The following is a 24,317-nucleotide window of genomic DNA, read 5'->3' as shown; positions in this document are numbered from 1 at the left end:
GACGGGGACGGGTTGGACACGGAGACGGAAGGAAGCCTGCACCTTTACCTGCTTGAAAATTACCTTTCCAGTCGGCCTCGGGAGTCACCGGGGAGCCTGCCTCCTCCAAACCTGCAGATTCACGGTAATTGATGCCAGACAGGAACTCTGGCTCGGCTGCAAGACATAGAGCAGAAAGAAGCCCAAAGAGACCGGGCTGCTTCCGCTGCCTTCAAGTGAAAGTTATTATTGACGTGGATCTGTGGGGAATCTAAGGAAGCCTGTTTAGTCCACTTCAATCAAACTCTAGTTTGTTTGTCTAGAAAGTCCGGTTCATTCGGAGAGGTGTGAATTACATGTGTGCAAAACTGCATGTTTTGGTATCGATCTGATACTAAGTAAATACAAGGCCTGTATCACCAATACTTTTTATTTAAGTTTGATATATTATAAAATTTATGACCTTTTGGTCATAAGTAGCAACACTCTCACAGCTATAATATGTCACACTAAAACAAAAACACTCCATTATTTAATACCACAAACAGTGATTTAAAAAAAGTTAAAGTAGAGAAGCACCAATCAGAGAGGATTAGGAATCAGCCTCTTTGTGACCCGTTTTCCTTTAATTCTTTTTGTTTTACCCAAATTAGAACACAATTTGGATAAAGCTTATAAGTGTCTAGAAAGTACTTTAATTATTCTAATAATTATTTTTTAGATTAACATATTTGCATGTGCATGCTTGTTATCTATTTATATTCATATTGAATTACCTACATCAATCTTAGGCCTTTATAAACTTGATCTCTTAGAGTTATATTTAATATTTAACACCTTAGATAGAGTAGCTTGTCAACTATTAATCAATTTCTCCCGAGGGATCAATAAAGTATATTCCATTCTAATATGATCTGTGTGCATTTTTCCTAAATAAACAAAATGCAAAAAAATTAAAGAGCAAAACAAAATCTCTTTTTGACGCAAAAGTAAAATAAAATTTCAAGACTGAATCTGAAAAAGATCTATTGATCTTTTAACCCAATACTGATACCGACCTGGTATCAATATTTTCAATATTATGGATCAATCTTCCCACCACTGGTGTGAAGGTGGATTAAAAAAGCGAACATCATCTGAAAATGTAGGTCTCCCTTCGATTAAAGTGAATTCTGGCACGGTTCAAATGCACATGTGAACGCCAAGTGAAGCTCCAAAAGCAGGAAGTGGACTCCAGTGCAGGGCATTCTGGGTAAATACAACCAAAACAAACAAGCAAGACTAGTGCCAGCGATTTTTTTACCCACAGCACAAGAATTTGTAAAGCCACTAAAATCTGATGATACTCCATTTTTGTTTACATTTTGTGACGGAGGAAGTTGCGCTCAATGTCTTCCTCTGAGGTTTTCATGTCTTTTCCTTCAGTGGTTTTTGGTGCAGCGCCACCACAGGTGAGGAGGGGAACAGGTTCTTCAAAGGGTTTGGTTTGTTTGACACAGTGCAGTGAGAAAGCAAACTGCAGCTGAAAGTATAACTAACTTTGCAATTTTGGCCCCAAATCGAACCGAGTCCTCCGGACTATCAGGTGTGAAAACATTATGACAACGTGAACTAAACCACTAACAAGAAAAGATGAAAAAGGGACAAGTCTAACTGCGTCATTTGCCATCATTACATTTCACTTCACTTCAGAGCTGCGACCTTTCACCTCTCACCCCATCTCGTCTTGTCCAGTGGGCCCACGGCGGTGATTTATCCCTCTGACACACCAACAGCTGTGTTGGGGCTCAGAGCAGAGTGTGGGCTACTATTTGCCTTGACTAATCGGAAACAGACTTCAAAAAAACACTGCATGGTGAGATTTGAAGGGGGGAGTGACACTAGAGACGCTGAACTTTTTGCTGTAAGTTTCTCAACAACATGCTGGATGAAACCATGGAGACACGAAGGTTTGGGAGATGCAGGAAACATTTCATATTCATCCAAAATGGCAACTGGGAGTCTTAAAATTTTTTGTTTTGCACTAACCTTAGATTGTGACACATCCATTGTCACCAAATGAGATTGTAAAAATGCCTTTCATTTTGATAAAATATATTTTATTTAAACCATCTTCCAAATAAAAAAAAAAAAGACAAGACCATTGAGATTCAAACAAATGCACTGCATGTTTGAACGTCTTACAGTCTCGGAGGTCTCAGTCAAGTATAAATAGTCTCTTCTTTGGTGCCACCTTTTAATCCAGCATGTGTGTACAGGTACGTGAGAGCGAGCGCTCTTTGTTGCACCAGTTTCAGCTCTTTCCCTGAGAAAGTCTTGAGGGTTTTCAGGTTGCAAACGATCCATCCGGTCAGCGCCTCACTCGCAGCGGACCGAGTCCTCGCATTTTCAAACAGTCTTTCCCATCTTTAATCTGAAAAAGAAAGAAGGAAAAATGCTTTAGTGATAAAAAAAAAAAGCAATACTGAATAAATCTGCACCAGATTACTCTCCTCCCCAAACACTGTTCTTTTTACAACTTTGCAATTTTAAGTGTCGTCTGTCACACCATATGAAAATTAAAAACATACAGCCATCTGTTTGAGGAATGTTTCAGCTAGCTTGAAGCATGTGTGGTGCATTAAAAGGTGTCCAGGATTCAATTCATTTCAGTTCAATTCAAATCAGTTTATTCATCCCTGAGGGGCGATTCAAAGAGTAGCAAGACACTCACAGCCACAAGAGAAATATGTCACACTAAAACAGAAAGAATGCGTTGCTTAATGTCATCAACGAGTGATAAAAAAAAAAAGTTAAAGTGGAGATGCACTAATAAATCAGAGAGGAATGGGAATCAGCTGATTTTATTTTTGTAGATCAGGAAGGAAATCATAAATTATTAGATTTTTCCAACCTGTTATATCCAAGAATCCCAATATTATTTGGTCAACCATCAGAAATTAGAAGAAAGAAAGAAAGAAAGAAAGAAAGAAAGAAAGAAAGAAAGAAAGAAAGAAAGAAAGAAAGAAAGAAAGAAAGAAAGAAAGAAAGAAAGAAGTGGTGTGTGCAAGAAAAAGCCAGATTGGTATAACAACATTAATAAATCCATAAAAAGTTTTACTGTGCAGCTCTTAATTGGCTGAACATCAACAAAATTTTATGTAAGAAGAGAAACACGCAGAACAGAAAAGAACAGCGTTTAATGTCAATGCATGGCGGCTGTGCAATAAAGTTAGGAGAAAACGTCACTTTAAAAAAAAGAGAAGAAAAAAAGACAATTGCGGGCATTTACAAATCCCACAGTCAAGGGAAATAAGTTGTGTCTGTGTGTTCTGCATTTAGTGGATTCTGTACAGTTTAAAACAAATGTATGTGGAAGAAGAGAAAAAAACTGTTCTGAATTGAAATATGAATTTATATATATCGTCAAAAACAATCCGTACGAGTTTTGGACATTTTTCGAACTCTACGAGTTTTTGTTTTGTTTTGGTATTTCTTGTTTTGTTTGATGTTATTTTGTATTATTGTGTGTTTTGACTTTGCAGTAACAGCTTAAAGTGCAAAAAATTAAAATGACCCCTGATTGTACTAAGAGCGTTCAAATTTGCAAGTGTTCTCATGAATGTATCATGTTCTCGTGCTATGTTTATGTAGAATAGATATAAAGGTAGTTGCATAAATATATTTACCCCTTTCCTCTGGTTGCTCAAGCAGAAGGTGCAGATGGTGCGCGGCTGCTTCCCCGCGCCCTCGCCCTGCGCATGGACCGCTCCGAGGCACGGCTGTCCCTCTGCGCCGGCGTCCCCGATCAGAAGCACGTTGGCCAGGTGGGAGATGTAGCTGGACGCCAGTCGGAGCGTTTCGATCTTGGAGAGCTTCCTGTCCACCGGCTCGGTGGGAATGAGAGTCCGGAGGGCCGTGAACGCCGTGTTGACGCTCTGGGTCCGGCCCCTCTCCCTGGCGTTGGCCGCGCTCCGCTGCTTCATCACCACCGCGGAGTCGCCCTCCAGCTTGCGGGAGATGCGCCTCCGTTTCTCCGTGGAGCCGCAGTAGCTCTGCTCCGAGCTGCCGTCGCTCTCGCTGCGGTTCTCTTCGTCCTCGGAGTTGGTAACCGTGAAGTCCGAGTAGATCAAGTGCGTCGCCACGGGCCGCAGCATGGCGAAAGTCATGATTAAAAGTTACCAGTGCCTCCTTAATCCGCTTCAGAGTCGCTCCGGAAGACAAACCAGGCCGGCGAGCTGCGTCTACATTTCCATGTGGGACTGAGATCCTCGAACCAAAGCTTGTGAGAAAGCTGCCCAAGCCTTCATGAGGCAGCTTGAGCTGGCCTACTTCAGGGTGGACGGACCCGCAGGTCAGCTGGGCTCTTATAGCTGGATGGGAGGAGCTGCCTGCTCACTCTAGTCCTATGCAAAATGTTTAGTTTGTATTATTTTAACATGAAATATCAAGTTATTAGTAGCAGAAAATGGCAAGTGGTCTACACAAGACAGCAGCATTTTCACACCAACGATGTTTTAGATTAGGAAGAGTGAAAAATATCAATATTTGGTGGAATAACCTTGATTTTTAGTCATGCGTCTTGACATCTTTTCCATCAGTCCTTCACATGTACGAAAGAGGATTAGGGCCACTGAAAAATAAATAATTCTGACTTTAATCCCAAAATGTTGACTTTAATCCAGGAATTCTGACTTTAAACTAGGAATTCTGAATTTTTTGTCACAATTCTGAGTTTAATCTCACAATTCAAATTTTTTTCCCCCTTCATAATATTGACTTTTTTCACAGAATTCTCACTTTGATCCCGGAATTCCAACTTTTAATCTCAGAATTCCAACTTTTAATCGCAAAATTCCAAATTTAATCTCAGAATTCCAACTTTTAATCGCAGAATTCCAACTTTTAATCGCAGAATTCCAACTTTTAATCTCAGAATTCCAACTTTTAATCTCAAAATTCTGAATTTTATTCTCAGAATTTGATTTTTTTCTTCATAATTCTGACTTTTTTTCTCAGAGTTCTGACTGTTAATATCAGAACTCTGACTTTAATATAAGAAATAAAAATAAAATAAGTAAAAATTCAAGAAAATCTTGAAAACAGCAGATAAATACAAGGAAAATATTCTCCTTTGTCAAAGGTGGAGCTGTTTATTAATAGATAGAAGTATTTATTTTTGAATTTAGGATGATTATTTGTAAATTATTCCAGTGGCTTTTAAGAGTGTAAAAATAAAGTTGCACTTTTTGCCACGTTATATTCAAAATTGGCACAAAGTAGTGCGTTAAGAAATGGAATAAAAATGGTAACAGGTTTGAAATATTTTTGCAAAAATTATCTGAAAGCGTTCAGTTATATCCAGCCCCCTTTTACTGTAATAACCCTAAATAAAACCAAGTGCAACCACTTCCCTTTATACTAGTGAATACAGTGTGTGTGGGTATTCTTATCATAAATACAGAAAAGGAAAGAGGAACTGCAAACCTACATTAACATTGCTGTTCATTAAAACCCGGGATGTCCAAAGTGTGGTTCGGGGGCAATTTGTGGTCCTTGGAATGACTTTGTGGGCACTGACATCAAATCAAGAGCGCTACAACTTCGGCGCTCTGGCATTTGGAGCTGAAGCCGCTGAATACTTTTTGTAATTATTTTTAAGATGAAATGTTTTATTGCAAGTTTATATCTTCTTAAATGGAAAATGTTAAGTAAAAAACAAAGAATTTTTCTTGTGTTAGCCTTTTTTATTTTTTGCTTTTATTTTTATTTCATAGTCAGCCGTGCCACAAACATCAAGTGACTTTTTACACAGAGTCACATTTGGACACAACCACAGATGGTCAATAAGTCAATAATTTCTTCATATTGAATGGATGAAAAAGTAAAAACTAATAGTGGAATAATCTGCCAGTGGAGGAAGACATTTTAACTCATAATATGGGAAAAATATTTTGCTTCACTGGCAGATTATTTCACTTATAGCTTGTACATTTTAATCAATATTAAGTAATTATTTAAAAGCTCATATATCTTGCTGAAAAGTTACTTGTTGTCTTGTTTCAAGTGTATTAGAAACTAGACCAAAAATACTTTAAGATTTTGTAGTTTCTGCTGGGTATGTATTCTGATTAATCACATAAAATCCTACTAAAATTTATAGTTGTGGTTGCAAAGTGGCAAAATGTGAAACATAGGGCTACAAATACTTTTGCAAACCACCGTATATTCATTGAAGCATCACTTCTGTAACTGTGTGCAACAACAAAGGTTTTAAGTGTTGCACCGATTATTCTTAGCCAGGACTTTAGGAAGTTTGGAGTATTTTTAGAGGCATTTAGGGACCAATTATAGTCAGTGTATTTTTCTGTCCTGATATGTTTATTGCTCTGCCACATGCCGAGATCTGCTTTTATTAGCTGGTAAAACAAAAAGTGTAAGACGTTCCTTAATGCAAATGCTCTCTTCGGGGACAGACATTACATTTGTGCATTTATTGTAAAAAGCTAGCGAGCTTGTTAGAGCAGTGGCTCCTGCTGGGACGTCCTCCTGCTTCAAGACAGCAGGAGAAAGTTAAGTGTGAGTAAATAAACAATGAACAGATGATCCTGGAATGACAGGGATTTATTTGCTCGCTGCCCTGGGTTCAAAACAACAAAGCGGTGGCAAATGGATGATTTAGCCCCTCCAAGCCACGTAAACTCAAGCTGGCAGCCAATTCAGACACTTCAACGTGCCTCAGCTGCATCAACAGTGAGAGATCAGACGCCCTGACTGCCAGCTGAAGGAGCACACGGATCTGTTAGGGCAGGTTTTCCCAAACTTTTCCATGCCATAGTCACGCAAACAACAATAACTTCTGGCAATGACACAAAATGTGTAAAGAAATTATACATTTAACATTTCTTTTCTCACTTTTATTTACTATTCAATAATTATTACATTCATTTAGCATAAATGCTGCCTCATACCTTCTGATTTTAGTTGTACTCAAGTAAGAGTGGAAATACTTCAACATATTTTCACTCAAGTAAAAGTAAAAAGTAGCCATCCAAGAAATTACTCAAGTAAAAGTAAAACAAGTATTTGGTAAAAAAAAATCTACTCAAGTACAGAGTAACTGATCAATTTATCAATCATTTAATGTTTAAAAATTACATTATAAGATAGATAAAATATAAAGTTAAGTGGAAATTCTTGTGTTTTAAGGACCAATAATTTATGTAAGTAACAAATAAATAAATAAAATCAGGCAAAATAATTGTTTTTCAAATCAGATTCTTTCCATAAAAAACTTATGAAACTTTAATAAAAACTGAAGGTGTGTGTCTGACTCTGGTGAATGTTTGGTTAAAACATGTTTGTTTTTCACTGGGTAGAAAGTCCAGAAATTTTATAGAGTAAAAATACTTCAAAATAAAATTATTCAAGTAAATGTAATTGAGTAAATGTAACGAGTTACTGCCCAACCTAATATCTTATCAGGTTATTCTGACTTCATTCATCTAGTGTTGAATATATTACCACATAAACACATGATAATCCTTCAAAAACTGATTATATTTATAAAAAAAATTAAATGTATGATTTAAAAATGTATTGGATTCCATTTAAAAAAAATTATTTTTCCATTTCTTGCCCTCATTTTCCGTCCAACTTTCTTTACCAATTAGCAAACCACTGTTTCAGGGGACAAACACCAATATAGGATTCTCTTAAAATTGAAATGATCTACTTTTTGAAAATTATTGATAAGGTGTAGGAGATCTGAGGTAGTTTTTTTCTTGTCTTCAGTTAGAATATCCAGTGACTAAACCCAACAAATATCAACAAATCCTCCAAACTATTAGCCAGCAAATGATGCTGCAAGCCTCGTCTCTTTAGCTAATTGCACATATCATGAACTCTTGCTGCGGCTTTAATGGATAGCAGGCTGTGGATGCATGCAGCGTCCAAATGGAGCCATGAAATGCTGTTGGGTCCTTCTGGACTGCGGAGATCTGTTAATCCTGATGAGGCGAAAGCATGTTGGTTTAGCCACCCGCTGAGGTCCGGGTCGTTGGATTTCTGAGCTTTGGGAGAAAACAGCAGCTCTGTTTAAGACACAGCAAACTGTTTAAGCACATTTTCCTTCCCAGGCTGCAGGTGCATTGATTCAGTGATGAAATAATACCATAAATATTGGTTCTTTGGTTACTTTGGTATCACAATACAATTTTTTCTTGGATAAAAAGTCTTCACAGCTTCTGTAGACAGTTGTCTATAAAACTCACTTTTTTAAAAACCTGTATTTTTCAATGAACAATTTTATTTTCCTATTTATTTAAATGACATAAATGTTGATAAATCAAATGAAATTAATCAAAGAAACGATCCAGTGAAGGTCTTGGGCTGCATTGCGATCATCTCACAGTAAAACTCCTAAAACGGGACGCATCCCAGAAGGCCTTTAGTTTGCCAAATTTGTAGTCTTCGTTCGTTAAAAATCCTCAAATAGCTTTTCTTTTTCTTTTAGCATGACACTTCCAATGAAGCCAATCATGTTAATGTGGTTATTCTACACACACCGCGAAAAATACAAAATCTTATTTTGATCTATTTTCTAGTGTAAATATCTTATGTTACTTCAAATAAGGCAAAACTAACTTACAAGTAACTTTTCAGCAAGATACAGGAGCTTATTTTAAGTCAATAACTCCTTAATATTGATGAAATGGTTCTACTTCCACTGGCAAATTATTTCACTTATAACATGGAAAAAAATGTTTTGTTATAAGTTAAATAATCTGTCAGTGGAACTGGTGCTTTAAAAAAAAAATCAATATTAAGGAATTACTAACTTAAAACAAGCTCTATATCTTGCTGAAAAGTCACTCGTAAGTTAGTTTTGTCTTATTTCAAGTGTACTGATATATTTGCACTAGAAACTAGAAACAAATGGCCTTTTTCTGAGTCTGTATACTCCAGTTAACGCTTAATTTATTACTAAATTAGTTGAAAATTACTTGAAGATTAATCGTTTCAGCTCTAGCATATATGCACACAGAATATTTAGTGCACACAGAATATTTAGTGAATCTTCTGAGTTCTGCACACATTTTTAAATACTAAAACATCTGATTTAAATCAGCGGGACATTAACAGGCTTCTTCTAACTGTGAGGTTTGTATGAACAGAGAAACATCTGAAACATGCAGGGCAGTGGGCTGCGAACCCAGAGGTCAAGGTTCTCAGATATACTTGTCTCAGTGAGTCTTTTCAACCTGTGTTTTCATGTTACTTCCGAGAAAGTTGTGAGATTTTAAAATCTACCCATTTAGAGTCATTAAAAGTTTCTTAATTAACATTAAGCGTTCTTGATGATTCAAAACAACTTGTCAGAAGATGGTGATTTGTTTTCTTCTTAGGTGAGAATACAGAAGACGTGTTTTGGGCTTTGTTAACTCATTTAGATCAATACAGTAATATCATTTGACAAACTTACATTATGTTTATAGTAATTAAGGCATTTAAACATTGGATTAATCAATAACTGAAATAATTAACAACTAATTTAGCAATTAAATAATTGTTAACTACACTGCAAAAGACAAAATCTTACCAGATAGTATATCTGCATGAGAAACTAAACTAAGAAATTTGAAACAAAATAAAACTAACTTACATGTAACTTTTCAGCATGATAAAGGAGTTTGTTTTAAGTCAGTTATTCCTTAATATTAATAATAAAGTAGTTCCAGTGGTTTTTCATTAATATTAATAAATTGCCTTAAAGCAACCTACTAAATCTTCCTGAAAAGTTACTTGTAAATCAGTTTTGTTTGATTTCAAGTGAACTGAGATATTTGCATGAGAAACTAAACCAAAAATATCTAGTAAGATTTTGTGTTTTTGCAGTGTAGAGTATACAGACTCTAAAAAAAAGGCAAGTTGCTGAAAGTCAAAGCAGCAATTAATCCAAAACTGTACAAAAAATATTTACACATTTTGCATGTAAGATGAAAACCCATCTGGAAAAATGTTCTATAGAACTCAAGTTACAGCTGGTTCAAATTGTAAAAAACATAATCTACGAATCATTTTTTGTAATCCAATTATTAATTAATCCAAAAAATAAACCAACAGATCAGCCGTACAGCGTATTGATGTTCAGTCGAGCAGAAAGCTTTTCAAATGTTGATGTTAGAAGTATTTGCATCCTTTGTTACATATGAGAAAGAACACTATGTCGTTTCATTTTTGGAAATAAAATATTTATATTCTTTTTTTTTTTAAAACAATTGAATTATTTGCATCTTTTAACATATTCCTAAAATTGGACTAAAAGGCTCACATGCACAATCTGCAGAATTTTTGTACTTGATTAATCAATTAATCATCAGAATAACTAAAATAATCATTAGTTGAGGCCATACATTTTTTTTGCCCAGGAAACGTTCCTTGGCAGGGCAAATCTCCGTGTAAATTTTTAAGCCGGCTGAATCACGGCCCTATGTTTGAAGACTGTGTGCCAAATAAAACCTATTGCCATTTCATCCCAAGTATACTTTTACACAGCTACACAGAGAGAAAGGTTGGACTGCAGTGTCTCTGTGCGGTGAGGTCAGAGGATCAGTGGAAACGGCATTGCAAATCTGGCACAAATTACACGCCTGCTGCCACCGGCAGGCTGAGGGAATTCCGGATAGGAAGCTGTGAGAAATCCTCAGCCACTCAAACACCTAAAGTTAAAACTCTCTCAGGAGGATTTGGCTGGAACGCTCTCCAGAGTGGAACAAATGTGCAAGCTGGCGAACCGGAGATCATTTTTCAGCTTGCATTTTTAATGTTGACAAACGCAATGAGAGGGCAACAATAAACTGGGGAGGCGAGTTCCTGTCCAAACTAAGTTCACTTTTAATTTCTTGAGCGCAGTCCAGCTACTGAAAGCCATCTGAGATTTAAACGGACACAAATTTTGAGTTTTATTTATCTGTGGCTCCCTCCATGCTTTTTGGCTGCATGAAGAGACTAAAACGACATAAATCTTTTAATAGAGTAGAAAAGTTTAAAAACACATCAGCATTTAAGAAACAGTGTTCAGCTTCTAAGCACCACAAATCTGGAACAAACTTCCAGAAAACTGCAAAACAGCGGAAACACTGACTTCCTTTAAATCAAGGCTAAAAACCCCACCTTCTTAGAGCTGCTTGACCAACTTATTGGATTTGTATTGATGATTTTGATGATGGCACTCGACAAAAAGTAAGTAAATTTGTTGCTGGTTTCACAATTGGTAACTTTATGATGTTTTTATGACTTTTTTAAAGAACTCTGAACTGCCTTATTGCCAAAATGTGCTATGCAAATAAACTTCAATGATTGATTAATTGATTAATATTAAAGGGAAAACTTCATGGTAAGCAGCTGTGGAGAAAATACTCACATGGTAAACACTATACTTAAGTAAAAGTACAAATAAACATGCACAAAAGCAGAGGAACCACATGTACATGTTTACTTGAGGTAAAGAAATTAATTGATGAATTAATTTCCTGAAGCAATGGTCTAATGGTCACAATCACAAGTTTTGCTGGATGATAAATTGTTCCCGAAGTTATCACGATAAACGATAATATTGACAATTTTTAAGTAATATAAAGTTAATAGTATAATGATGTAAGAACATATTCTCAAACCTCAATAATCTTTAAATTTGAATCAACATTTAACACTGGAACTGGAAGACATTTTAAATATACAAAATAAATAAAACACCAGAAACAACAAATAAATTGAGCTATTAGTCTCTGTAAACAAATTTGTCCTTCACAAAAAACCAACCTGAAGACTTTTGTCATCCAGTTTTTAGTAGAACGAGAGAAAGAAATGAGAAAAACGATAAATTATGCAAGTAGAAAATATTCAGCTCGTATTAATTTATCATGCGATTGATTTATTGCCTATTGCAACATGCTGAGGTCTAGAATATCATTAAGTGTGCCTACGTATGTACATTTTCTATCATACGTCAATAGAGTGTGCCATTTTAATGAATTATGCTGCAGATAATGTATGTTTTATTGAGTAAACTTTCTGTAATACAGTTTGTTCACTGCAATTCCTGATTTATAAAAATCAGAAAACATCTGCTTCAATTGGTGTTTTCACTTGTCTTTTCCAATTTAGATAAGACCCCAGGAAAACAGGTGAAGAATTACCAAAATTGTATTTTTTTTTCACTTAATGAGTCCAATCTTTCAGTTTTAGACTTAACAATTATCTTTTACAAATCTAGCACCATTAAATATCGACTGTCGCTTTTGCTACATAGTTTTGAATTAAAACATATTCTGCTGAATAGAAAGACAATGCGAAGAAAAACTAATAAATCATATCTAGTTAGTAATCTGACAAGAGACATGTTTGGAAAACTTGTTCAGACTTTAGAAATCACCAAATACAGAAAAGAGGAAAGGCATAAAAGAAAAAGACTAACATTAGTAAAAGCGGTGAAAAAGAAGAAGAAAAACTGTATGTTTTTGACAGTTAATCTACAAGTGAGCTGGTGGCCGTCTCCAGTAGTCAATGAGCAAGAAGTAGGGTCACAAAGGTCACAAGGGTCACAGGGCCTGGACAGGTCACCATTTCATCCACAGAACAACACAGAGACACACAGGGTAGACAAACATGCACACACACACGCACACACACACACTAACATCTAAGAGCAATTTATAAAGACCAATTAACCCAACATTCATGTTTTTGAACTGAACTGGGAGGAAACCAGAGTACCTGGAGAGAACCCACGCATGCATCGGGAAAAACAGGTTTAATCTTTAAAATTAGCTATGCTACAACAAAACAAGTAGCAGTAAAGATGCCCAAACTTGACTTCACTTTGCTTTACTGACCAACACTGCACAAAAGGTTTCATCATGGCCTTAAAATGAGCTGTTAAAGCAACTTTTCATTCAACACACTGGTAAATTGCAACGTTTATGACTTTAAACACATGTTGCAGTGGGTCATTGATCAGGTTAGCTTCAAGTTGAACAACAGACTTCTAGGTAAGGTTCATCTGTGGATTTATTGTCCTTTAAAAGTCAAAAACTGGAATTCAGAATGACCTACTGGATGTCTTATTTTTGGGCAACTGCAAGAAATGTACAACATCCAAACATTACTTATGAAATTGCCATCTGCTGCTAGATGTGGAGCTAAATGGCTTGAATAAAGTGGAAGTTTTGTCATTTGTCCAGAGTAGATTATTTGAAAGGTGACCTATTATGCTTCCTTGAACAGCTTAGGATTGCTTAGATTGTTCATTACAATTTTTGCACTAAATAATTCTTACATAATGAGATTTTAGTCTCGGAGTGGGCTGTCACTTTAAATCCAAATAAGCTGCTGTTGGTCACGCCCCCCAACTCCACGTTTCCACTCACGTGTGAAAATAACTGCAAACAGATTTGCAATTATACAACCGTACATCTTTGAAAAGCATTAGTAGAGCCTCCTGCACGGCCAACAAGAATGCAGCAAGTGATTTCTGGATGTTAAATCAACAACAAAGAACACTTATCATTTCCAGCAGCCATTGTACAGCACATACAGTGGTAAAACCAGCTGACCTAAAGTGAATGAACTCTTCTTGGGTTGCTAGGTGACGGGCTAGACTCGCCTGGGGTTGCTAGGTAACGGAGCAGTGTGCACTGAATGCGAGTTAACAATCAGGAAGTTTTTCAGCTGTTGTTAGCAGAACTTGAGAATCAAAAGGAAGTTTAAAAATGTGTAAAATGTGAATTTTGCATAAAGGATTCCCTTTAAAACCGGACTGTTACAACTAAAAATTGTTTAATAGAACTTATCCTGGCTCTACCAGAAGAAATAAAAAAATGTCTTAAATCTATCTGTGGCTATAGCCTTGCAAAATCATTCATACCATTTAAACTTTGCTGCATTTTATCATGTCATAACTATACAATTCGGTGTATTTTAATATAAAATTTGAAGTAGGGGGAAAATTATGATGATTTCCAAAGCATTTAAAAATAACCAATATGTTTTCAACACCTTATAGAGGATTGTTTGTTGCTCTTATTCTGGAAGATATGACTTCAAGTGTTTAACTAGATACACATTTAATTTTGTCCCTGCTTAAAACATTTCAATACTATGAGAGACCTTGAAGGAGGAACACTGCAGGTCCTGCCAGGGTTATCTAAAGTTATGAAACTGTCTCTGAAAGATGTAAACAACATTTTTTAATATCAAAAAGATAAATGTTTGATTCCCAATAATTATTGATGAGGTGACAGATGGTAAATGCTCAAATAGTTTAAAGAGACACATGAAAAAATTACAGAGTAAGGGTTACAGAACCAGTACCAGCAAAGGTTAGCAAAAGTTAAAATTCTGATTATTTTTGCCTCTTTCACCTACAGGAGAGACTAGAATCCAGTTTATGGAGCAGGATAGTTTTTCAAATTGGTCAGCATTTGGTCCTGGATCCAGAGTATGCCAGTGCCAGAAGAAAACCCTCCCGGGAGAGTCAACCTTGAGGCCGGGTTGAACAGATGTTGCGCAGTGATTTCCCTCCTCCACTGAGCTAAGAAACGGGACGTTCAGAACCACGGGTCAAGGAACGCTGTCCGGTTCACTGACAGGTGACACAACAAAACCCAAGGCAAAGAGTAAAGCAGCTTAGTCTATCTAGGGCTGATTTAATGTGCAAGGACCTGCTGGACCTCAAAGGCTATCTTCTGTTTAAAGTCCTTTTTCTATTCCCTTTCCAATCGTTTTCTTGTATTTAGAACGCCAAGTTATGCGAGAAAGCCTTAAATTGAACCTTTTCATTTTAAGAAAGAAATTATTAGAGATTTGATCAAGTTAAATGTTTTTACAAGGGCAGTATTATGTATTTTCCAGGCACACAGTGACAATTTGTGACACCATCAAGTAACTACCTTAGCTTCAGTTATTATAAAAATACTGCATATATTAAATATGACGTAAAAGAAAATAGACTTCACAATTTGATGCCTTGAAATTGGGCCTCTGTCTCTTTAAGAAGCTCCTTCTCTTTCCGATATGTTGCATTCAGAGTGCCATCACAACAGCGCTCCTCCAGTATGATGTTTACAACCATTTTTAAAAGCACTGAACTGAGAAGCAGTTCCTATGAAGAGATCAGCAGACTGTTTTCTAATTGCTGCTGCCACTAGTCTGAAGGAGCAGAGTGGGGGACGGGTGGTCTGAGTATTATTTTACATAATACTCCACCTTTAATCTCTACTTAATCATAAAGATTCATCAGTTTCATCACTTTTCAAATAAAATGTCAATATTTCTTTTACATTTTTCATTCTGCATGTATGAAGTATATCATTAACACACCCTGAAAAAATGGCCAATTACCAATTAACTGAAAAAACCAGTTAACATAACAGCACATTTTTGGACTGTGGAAGGAAGTCAGAGTACCTGGAGAGAAGCCATGCTCACACAGGAAGAAGATGGAAAGTCCATGAAGGTTCTAGACTGGGATTCGAACCCAAGACCTTCTTGCTCCTAGGCAACCATGTCCAAGTCTGATAATAATTCTGTAGCTTCAACAATTATGATCCAATTTATGAGACATTATAATCTCTACACCAGATAAAGGATCTCTCCACATCTGTATGTTATTATTTTTTTATGTTCATGAGAAACTGAACTTTTTCCAGCAAACTTACAGTAAGGGTAAAAAAAATCTAAACCTTAAAATGTAGGTAAGCAGTTTACAAATAATATAATTAATCAACACTTTTACAAATAAACAAACAACACAGACAACTAAGTAAAACAAAGGAAAAAACAAAAAATCACACGGCCTGAACCAGTTCCTCTCCCTTAGCCCTCTGATTGTTTGAAATCCTCAAAGAGAAAGCGCGTAAAACCACCCATGGAAAGCGGTCCCAGCAGCAACAGGTGCAATGCGTTTTTTCAGACCGGTATTGCGTGTCAAACCCCCTTTGAGGATATGGTTACTTCCAGACAGTGAGTGAGCTGCAGGAAATCTTCTCACACGCGACGATTCAGAGTCCTTTTGGGCCCGTCGGTTAAAGCTGGCCCCGGGTCGCCCTTCATTTCCTCGATGGCCACAAAGGGAGATCGTCAAACGGCTCCCAGCTCACACTGTGAGAACACTAATGTAGGAAAAGCCTCGTCTATATTTTACCTATGTTATTCGGCAAAACTTCAGTTCCTTCCGCCGAGGCAGGAGAGCAGCTGTCCAACTTGATTTAGTGAGCCACTCTCAGCAACTCAAAATAAAAACATACACAAGGAAGTTTATGTATTTATGAAATTATTGCTGCTATGCACTGCATATAACACAAATTATTTAAATTGTACATGAATTAGTAAAAATTTTACATGATATTTTGTTAGGAGGATTTTTGATCCTTCTAAGAGACGATGGAAACAGAAGTCTGATGACAGGCAGAATGGGATAATTTTGCAAGACTCAACACCATCTTGCATTGTGTCATCGGGATATTCTCTGAACATCTGACTCCTCCAACAAAACATCTGGTCTCTAATCTCCTGTGCTGTCTACAATGTCAGAGTTAAAGCCGACTGCGTGTAAAGAAACAGGGAGAACATCTGAAAACCTCAACTGTCTAACAAACATAAAAATATTTTTTTTTAAATATATTAAAATATTGGGTTTTTTTATGGAATGTGTGGCTAATTAAAATGATAATTTACTCTTTTCATTTCAGACCAGAATTGTTTAAAAATATATTAGAAAATAGCAGAGTCCTGCTGTGGTTGGAATAAAAAAAAGGTTCAACATAAGAAAATATTTATACATTTGTTTCTGTTGGTCATTTGACTTTATTTAAGTCAAATTAAAGTAAATAAAGAAGAAAATATTAGATTGTCTTCTTTATATAAATAAATCCACAACTACAACAACTTAACCTGCCACAACAGAGAAACAATCAACCACATAATGAATCATGGATTCAGTTTCTTATGCAAAATTTAAGACGGTATATACAGCTTTAATCTACTGAGAAGTATTTGATTAATAAAACTAAACATTTAAACATGCAGCGATTTGACGTGAGGAATGTGTGTACATCCAGAGCTTTGTTTCCCCCTGCTGGTAAATCCTGTGCATTGTAATCACCTGCTGTAGCTGGCAGTCACAGTATGATCCTCCCGAGCAAACAGTAGTGATGTGACGTCTAAAGTCTGGAGTCAAAAGCATTTTACATATTATAATGATTGAAAACATCTAAATCAGGGGTTTCAAATCCATTTTGAAACCTCTATTTATTAAACGGCCAGTTATGTCAGGATATTTATAAATAGTTTGTCTCCATTAAACAAGTTCTTCTTGATATCTTTTCACACTGATTAGTCCATCCTGGATTTCATAATTGTTTTTGTGATTTAAAAAAAATTAAAGTCACAGACATTTCTGTGGAGCCAATTTAGAAATATCTGCAAGGAATTTTGCAATTTTTTGCTTATCTGAAGGTAAATTTGTCTTTTTGTTACTCACCATATCAATCATGGACTATAACTTGTACATCACATAAGGCTGAGAGAACAGTGCAGTAGGAGGAAGACATACTGCCACCTTTTGGTGGGAGTAAACATCACTTTAATGTTTTTGACTTTTGTGGAAAATTTGCCATGAACTCTCAATTTTATATTAACGCAAAAAATTGCAGGCATCTGTTGAATTTATGCAATTGCAGAGTCACAAAAACTGAAGGGACTGACTGATGTAATTTGGCAGTATACATGTAAAAAAAGTGATTTGATTGATAAAATAATATTTAAATACACACCTGTTGTTTAAATACACAACTTTACGGATCAGACACGTAAAGTTTCTATTTACGTGTCCCTCTGAAATCTAGAGGACGACATAAGAAGCTTCGGCGGACCAGATTTGGCCCACGAGCCTTGAGTTTTACACATATAACTTAAATGAAATGAGTGGCTCACTATTAGAAATCTGCAGAAATTCATAATTCAATTGAGGCCTGGAGTTGGACACTTCTGATATAGCGAGTCAAAACAACAAAAAGTAAAAAAAATTATCGTAGATCAGGCGTTGAAGCCCCCAAGTAAGTCTTGAGGTCTGAGATGCTTGATCTGATGAGTTTGGCTGGGATGGTTGGCATGTGGAGCCTCTGATAGGCAGCAAACCTGTGACAGCCTCCGAATGAGTAGTAGTAATTTCCTCCCTCTCTGCCTTTGATCCAAAGAACATCAATAGGAGGAACAACGCTGATGTCTGGCGTCTCCTGGAAGGAAAGGCGAAACGTCAATTAGGGCACACAATAGCACCAAAGCACGACACATGCAAGTATTACAAAAACATGTTTTAAAGTGAAATAACTTTCTTGCCCTTTCATAATTAAACTATAAATATATTATTATTAATTCAACAGTTCTGGGGGTGTCTGGAGTAACACATATAAAGGTTCTTTACAAAAATATGCACAGTGCGAGAAAGAGCAGTAAAAATGACACGCAATGTTTGTATCATTTCATATCACAACTTATAAAATTTATGGATTTGTACAATTTAAAACCGCACTGCTGATGTTTAATGTTAAAAACAATATGCTTATATTGAAAATTAAAATTTTATTTAAGAATAGAGAGGGAAAAATGGTCTGACAGGAAAAAGGATTTTAATGCAATCATGTGAACATAAAAAACTAAATCACTTGATTTTTTTTGAAAAGTTTGTTTATTTTTTGGATATGTACAAAAAATATAGCATGAAGCATGTCAAAACTTTTGTTTTACATATTCAAGAGTGTGTGAAAGTATAAACATATCACAATTCCCACTCCTTAATCACCTAGATTAGCTTACATTTACTGCATTTATAATCCATACATATAAAAGCCTGTATTTAAAAGTTACTTGATATAGTATCTATTTAATTTTAACTTTAGTGAAAGAACAATTATTATTTCTTTAAATTTCAGCATGAAACAAAACCAGCATCAACAACAAAACCACCAACAAAAATTTACTGGAAACATTATATATTACATCCAGCAATAACCATATGTTTATATGCCAATTTGAACAGTTTCAGGTTTTGACATTGTGCAAGTTCAATATTCAAATAATACCAACATTTGACTCCATTTACTAATACACAACCTTTTTTCTTGTATTTTAAAATGTGATTCCCTGTTAACTTATACATTTACTTAGTCTTAAACAATTATTTATGTTTCTGGTAATGGTTTATTTTTGGCTTTGTACAGAATTCAAGTGTCACCTTATATTAACACATTATTATAATGAATTCAATAGTACTAGAAAGTTAAATGTATAAAATGCATGATGAAGACTGGCTATACCACAGTGATAAAGAGCTCAAACCACCAATCAGATAATACCTCAGAGGGTTGCGAATAGTCATTTAACAGTGTTAGTTTTCGGTTTAAATTCAAGACAATATTTTCCAGTTATAACACAAAAACGGCTGTTTATGTAGTCATTAAAAATAATTAGGTTACCTTAATTGTATCCATCAGACTTTGGACTTTCTGCTCGTCCAGCTCCGAGGGAAACGGTCTGATGATCACCTGAATAGGGACGTTGTGAACCTCCTGGATGGTGTCCGAATGAACCGACCTGTTGTCGCCACTGTTTTTAACATCTGCCGTGCCACATTCAGTAGGCATTTTAGACATTTTTCTACTGAACAGAAAAATCTGTTTTAGCTGTGTTTTATCCACCCGAAAAACCCGAAACATTGGCTAAAACCTCCTGGCATAAACACTACCAGCTGCTGCAAGCTACTTCCTGAACTTTTTCGTCCGTTACCAACGGAGGAATTTGATTGGTCACCGTCAGCGTCGATCAATAAAAACGCCCCGCCCTATTTGTAGCTGGTCAGCAAAGGATGGAGTAAGTGAAGTCAACTATTTTCCTTTTTCTTTGTTAATTTTGTATTTGTGTTTAGCTCATATTATTAGCTACTTAAGGTTTTTGGTACTAAATGCCTACTAACAAAATAACGCTAAAATAAAATTGCTTTCTACTGGAATTTAAACAAGTTATTGTCGTCTTTACATTTTGTTTTAATGGCGGACTAGCTAAAAATGTTAACCTTGTTACAAAGTGAGGCTGTTTCATACTTGTACGAGGTGCATGTCTCCGTGCTTTTAAATGTTAACAGCGTTTTTCCCCCCAGTTTATTTATATTTAAACCGTAATAAATAAAAAAAAGTGAGCAAATATATTTTAAATATAATTTTAGTCAAGAGATTTTGGATAATGCTGTCTTTTTTCATTAAAAAAAAATTATTGCTAGTTGGCAATTTATTTTTACATTATTTGCTACTTTAAATGTTTGTAGCAAACAGTGTTGACGGTACATGGGAGTGAAAATACCTATCAGGGGTCAAGAACTTTTACATCCAAAGAGTGATTTTTGTACTCCCATTTCCTGAGTTAAATTAGTCTCGAACTACAAAACTCATAGAAGATTTACGTTTGAAACATATCTTTTTTTTTCTCCTTTGGTGAAACTAAGCAACAATTTTTATGTCTAATTTTAGGGAAAAAAAATTTAAATCAAACTTATAAAAATATGTGTAGAGAATGAAGCTGTTTGAGTTTTTTCTATAATAATGAATCACAAAGAAGTACTGAAATTAACTTAGTAAATAAATAACAGATAATTTGCAGCCATGACTTGAACCAACTGTTTTTTGGAAAACAGAAGAACTGATAAAATTAGTCTGATTAAATTTATCAAAATAATTGTTATGTATTTTTTGTTACAGTTGTTATGTACCACTGTGTAACAGCTGTGTATGGCCCAAAGAGCTGCAGGAGGCTCTGGAGCCACAGACCATTGACTTTCCAGGTAAGAAGACATTAAGTATCAAACCAAACGTAGATTAAATAATAAAGGTCATATTTTTGTTTTAGTCTCACTAATGCATAATGTATTCAAATAGCTCTTTGAGGTTGTGCATTTATGGGATTGTCTCCTGGATCTGTCAACTCTCCAACCTTCTCTTACAGAGTTGGATAGATAAAGGAGTGATGATAGCGCTGATAAAATTAACAAACTGTTAAAACATTTTTTTTTTTTACTGTCCAATTATTAAGATTGTCTTATTACATAAAAATGTTATTATAAGCGTGTTTATGTAGAACTAAACCAATGCAAAACACCTGTTCAGATGAAATGCTTGTCATTAAAATTCACTCCAGCAGTTAGTCAGCCGGTTACAAAGTAAAACATAACCTTTGATGACAGTACTTTTAATGAGGTCCTTGTTTTGTTTTGTTGTGTGATGTAGGCCTGCTCCTTCAAAGCGATCAAACTTTTCTGTGTTTTTTTATTTTTGCAGGAATTTTAACAAACCAGCTGGGTTGCTGTGGTTACAAAGAGGACATCAGGACTCATAGCTTTGCACAGGTAGGTGGAAATCATTAAAGATCTGCTGCATTCAAGCAGAAACGGTAGTATTATTGTTTTCCCAACACAAAGCCACAACAACTTTTAATGAGACAATTAAAAATGATTTTTTTTGGACAGGAGAGGCAGGTAGTTATTCTGAATTATTAGAAATTCTTTGAACTAGAGTGACAGCGCTTTTCATGCTGATTAATTGGTCACACAGGGATCAGTTACAGCATAAAGGAGGTTTATATAGAGTTTGTAATAATTTACCATGATTTCAGTGTTGTATAAACTTTAATAATGCAGAGGAAATGTCTTCTGTGATGCAGTGCTGGTAAATGTGCTAAATGTTTTGGCCTTATGGTCAAGTTCAATATCAGCACGAAGTTTAAAATTTACTGTCAAACTTATTTATATAGCACATTTAAAAACAACAATAGTTGACCAAAATGCTTAACGACTACACCCAAAATATAGGAAATAGAATGAAACTGTTAAAATAAAGCCATAGCATGTTTTGCTGAAATTTTGATGGACACAAATCAAAGATGCGCTGGTCAGATGAGACCAAAATGTAGCTTTCATTTCAAAGCAAAATGCTGTTTGAGGGAAGGTGAACACACACACCATTTCCATGGTGAGAAATGGTGGTGGCAGCATCATGCTGTGAGGAGGCTTTTCTTTAGCAGAACCGTGGATGCTAAAGAAAAACACATGAGCTGAAATGCAATTCTGTTAGATGCTGCAAATAACTTCAGACTGGAGCAAAATTACAAAATTATCTTGACTAAATGAGGTTAGAGAAACATAAGTGTTTGGATTTTTATTTGTAAAAAAACAAAACAGGGAAGAAAATCATGTATCTATGCGATATTTATACTCTAAAATTTGCACTTTTTCCACCTTTTTCTCTGTACAACAGAGTCAAATTTATGCTGTACTATCATTCAGATTCCATATTAAACAGCGAAGATAAACCAGCATCTCATGATGAGAGGGAACCCTGTCAGTTAAGGCGTATAGACATGCAAATTAGCTCCGGTGTTTTGGTGTTTTTGGAGTCCTGCTACACTCCACACAACCCTCTGCTGTCACAGCAGGGCCGCATTCTACTTGCTAACATATCTCAATTACTCAGATTGAGTTAGTCACACAGGTACAACAGCGGGTCATGGAAGAACAGTTCCCACATAATAATTTGCTGTTAATATTAGATTTCGCTCCCTGTGGGATTGTCACACATAGAGCAGCTGGAGAAAATTACCTGCCAGCTTTTAGTCGGAGAAGCAGGCTATATTTATTCCTGCCTTTCTTCCTTCATCGTTCTTTCTTTTTCTACACGCTGACATGCTTTTTAAAGTGATAATTATTCTAATGCTGATTTCCAGCCTTCAAAGTATAGCTTTGTGACAGACGAGGCCTGTGAAATCACAACACGATTTAGCAACAGTGGATGTTTCTCCATGACTGATTCGTGCAGTGATGTTAAAGGCTTTGCTGCCTGAATCTGCAAAATTATTTTTCTGCTTCCTCCTCACAGTAAAGCGTTTCAGAATGAGATTTCTGTTTAATGATCTTTCGGTGCCTTGAAATAAATTTGCTCCCTGTATTCAAATCCAAAGGGAGAACAAGTGGTGCTTGAGAGTGAGGTTATTTAGGTGTGGACTGAGCTGCTGTCTTTCTTTTCATTTACACTTAGCTCAGTTCATTAACCTTACAGTACCACCAGAAGCACAAGGACATTATTTCAGCACTTAATGTTTAAATATAAGCACAGAAAGCCTCAGAAGAAGCGTTAAATATACATTATACAAATCATTAGGGTGCCATCAGCCAGTGATTTCCTTTAGCTACTAATCACCTCATTTTTTTTGATTGATTTCATTGCAACTTGTAACAACCAATAAAGAAAAAGGCATTATAACTCATAGATATTTGGTTAACCACAGATCTAGTCACAGGTTTTCACTCTTAATAGTTTCTTTTTCAGGGTGTAATGATGCAACTTCAATGATTTTTAAAAACAAGAACTGGTGGCACAGTCTTGAATTCATTGTGGATTTTCTCTAAACCAGTCATGATCAAAATTCTACACATAGACCAAAATATCTACATACAACTGCATAGATATTTATCTAAATATAAGCTTCTGATGTAATTTAAGCCTCATGTTGACCCAGTTTCTTACCAGAAATGGTATAACTCACATAAATTGGTTAGTTTCTTGCATGCTATACAATTTCAATATAGTGTACTCTCAGAGAGGTTAGGGACAACAACTGTATACAAAATCTAAAACTAACAAATAAGGGTTTAGAGGGGTTTTTTAGAGGCCCCTCTAAAAACGCTTGCTTATTTTAATAATTCAAACACCACATATACCTTAACATGCATTAATGGGCACAGTGAAAATCTATATATCTATAGTCTTCCTTCCTAGGAAAATGGATGGTGCTCCCAGTCAAGTAGGATTGTGCTTAGGTTTTTCAGCTTCACAATTTTCTTTTAAATATTTTAGATACGCTCCACAAGAAGCGTATCTAAAATATTTAGACATACAAAATTAGTTCTGATGTGTGTTTGGACCAATTCTCCAACAACCGTGTCCAAGTTTTATCAGTAAATTTAAGAGTGAAGTTGAAGAATTAAGCGGTAGTTTTCTTTTTTCATCATTTCATCCATCGTTAGCAAAGTACCAGGACCATTGGGAGTGAAGCAGTCCCTCAGCATGATGCTACTACTACCATGCTTGGCTGTTGTTACAGTGTTGTCAGGTTTAAAAACCTTGAGCTGCTGCAAATTTCAGTTTAGCTTGAAGGCGTCAGTTTGGAAACCACAACTCTCTCTCTGTGCTTGTTGATGTTAAACTTGCCTCACTTCCTTCCTTTCATCAATGTTCTGCCGAAAAACTAGATTTGTA

At 35.8% G+C, this 24,317-nt stretch overlaps 2 protein-coding genes across 2 annotated transcripts; both read right to left on the bottom strand.

The window, feature by feature from the left end:
• Positions 1 to 2,071: 2,071 nt before the first annotated feature.
• Positions 2,072 to 4,154, bottom strand: tcf15 (transcription factor 15). The gene is made up of 2 exons (XM_014468744.2): positions 3,648 to 4,154; positions 2,072 to 2,392 (listed from the first exon to the last, which is right to left on the bottom strand). Exons 1-2 carry the CDS (start codon positions 4,125 to 4,127, stop codon positions 2,330 to 2,332), a joined length of 543 nt encoding a protein of 180 aa, XP_014324230.1. The 5' UTR covers positions 4,128 to 4,154; the 3' UTR covers positions 2,072 to 2,329.
• A 12,668-nt stretch (positions 4,155 to 16,822) lies between these two features.
• On the bottom strand, positions 16,823 to 19,788 carry srxn1 (sulfiredoxin 1). The gene is made up of 2 exons (XM_005798945.3): positions 19,494 to 19,788; positions 16,823 to 18,254 (listed from the first exon to the last, which is right to left on the bottom strand). Exons 1-2 carry the CDS (start codon positions 19,731 to 19,733, stop codon positions 18,045 to 18,047), a joined length of 450 nt encoding a protein of 149 aa, XP_005799002.2. The 5' UTR covers positions 19,734 to 19,788; the 3' UTR covers positions 16,823 to 18,044.
• Between the last annotated feature and the right edge of the window lie 4,529 nt (positions 19,789 to 24,317).

This window comes from Xiphophorus maculatus, chromosome 1 (assembly GCF_002775205.1).
Source record: "Xiphophorus maculatus strain JP 163 A chromosome 1, X_maculatus-5.0-male, whole genome shotgun sequence".
NCBI lineage: Eukaryota > Metazoa > Chordata > Actinopteri > Cyprinodontiformes > Poeciliidae > Xiphophorus > Xiphophorus maculatus.
The sequence above is the reverse complement of the archived record's forward strand: the minus strand, read 5'-3'. Positions and strand labels throughout refer to the sequence as shown.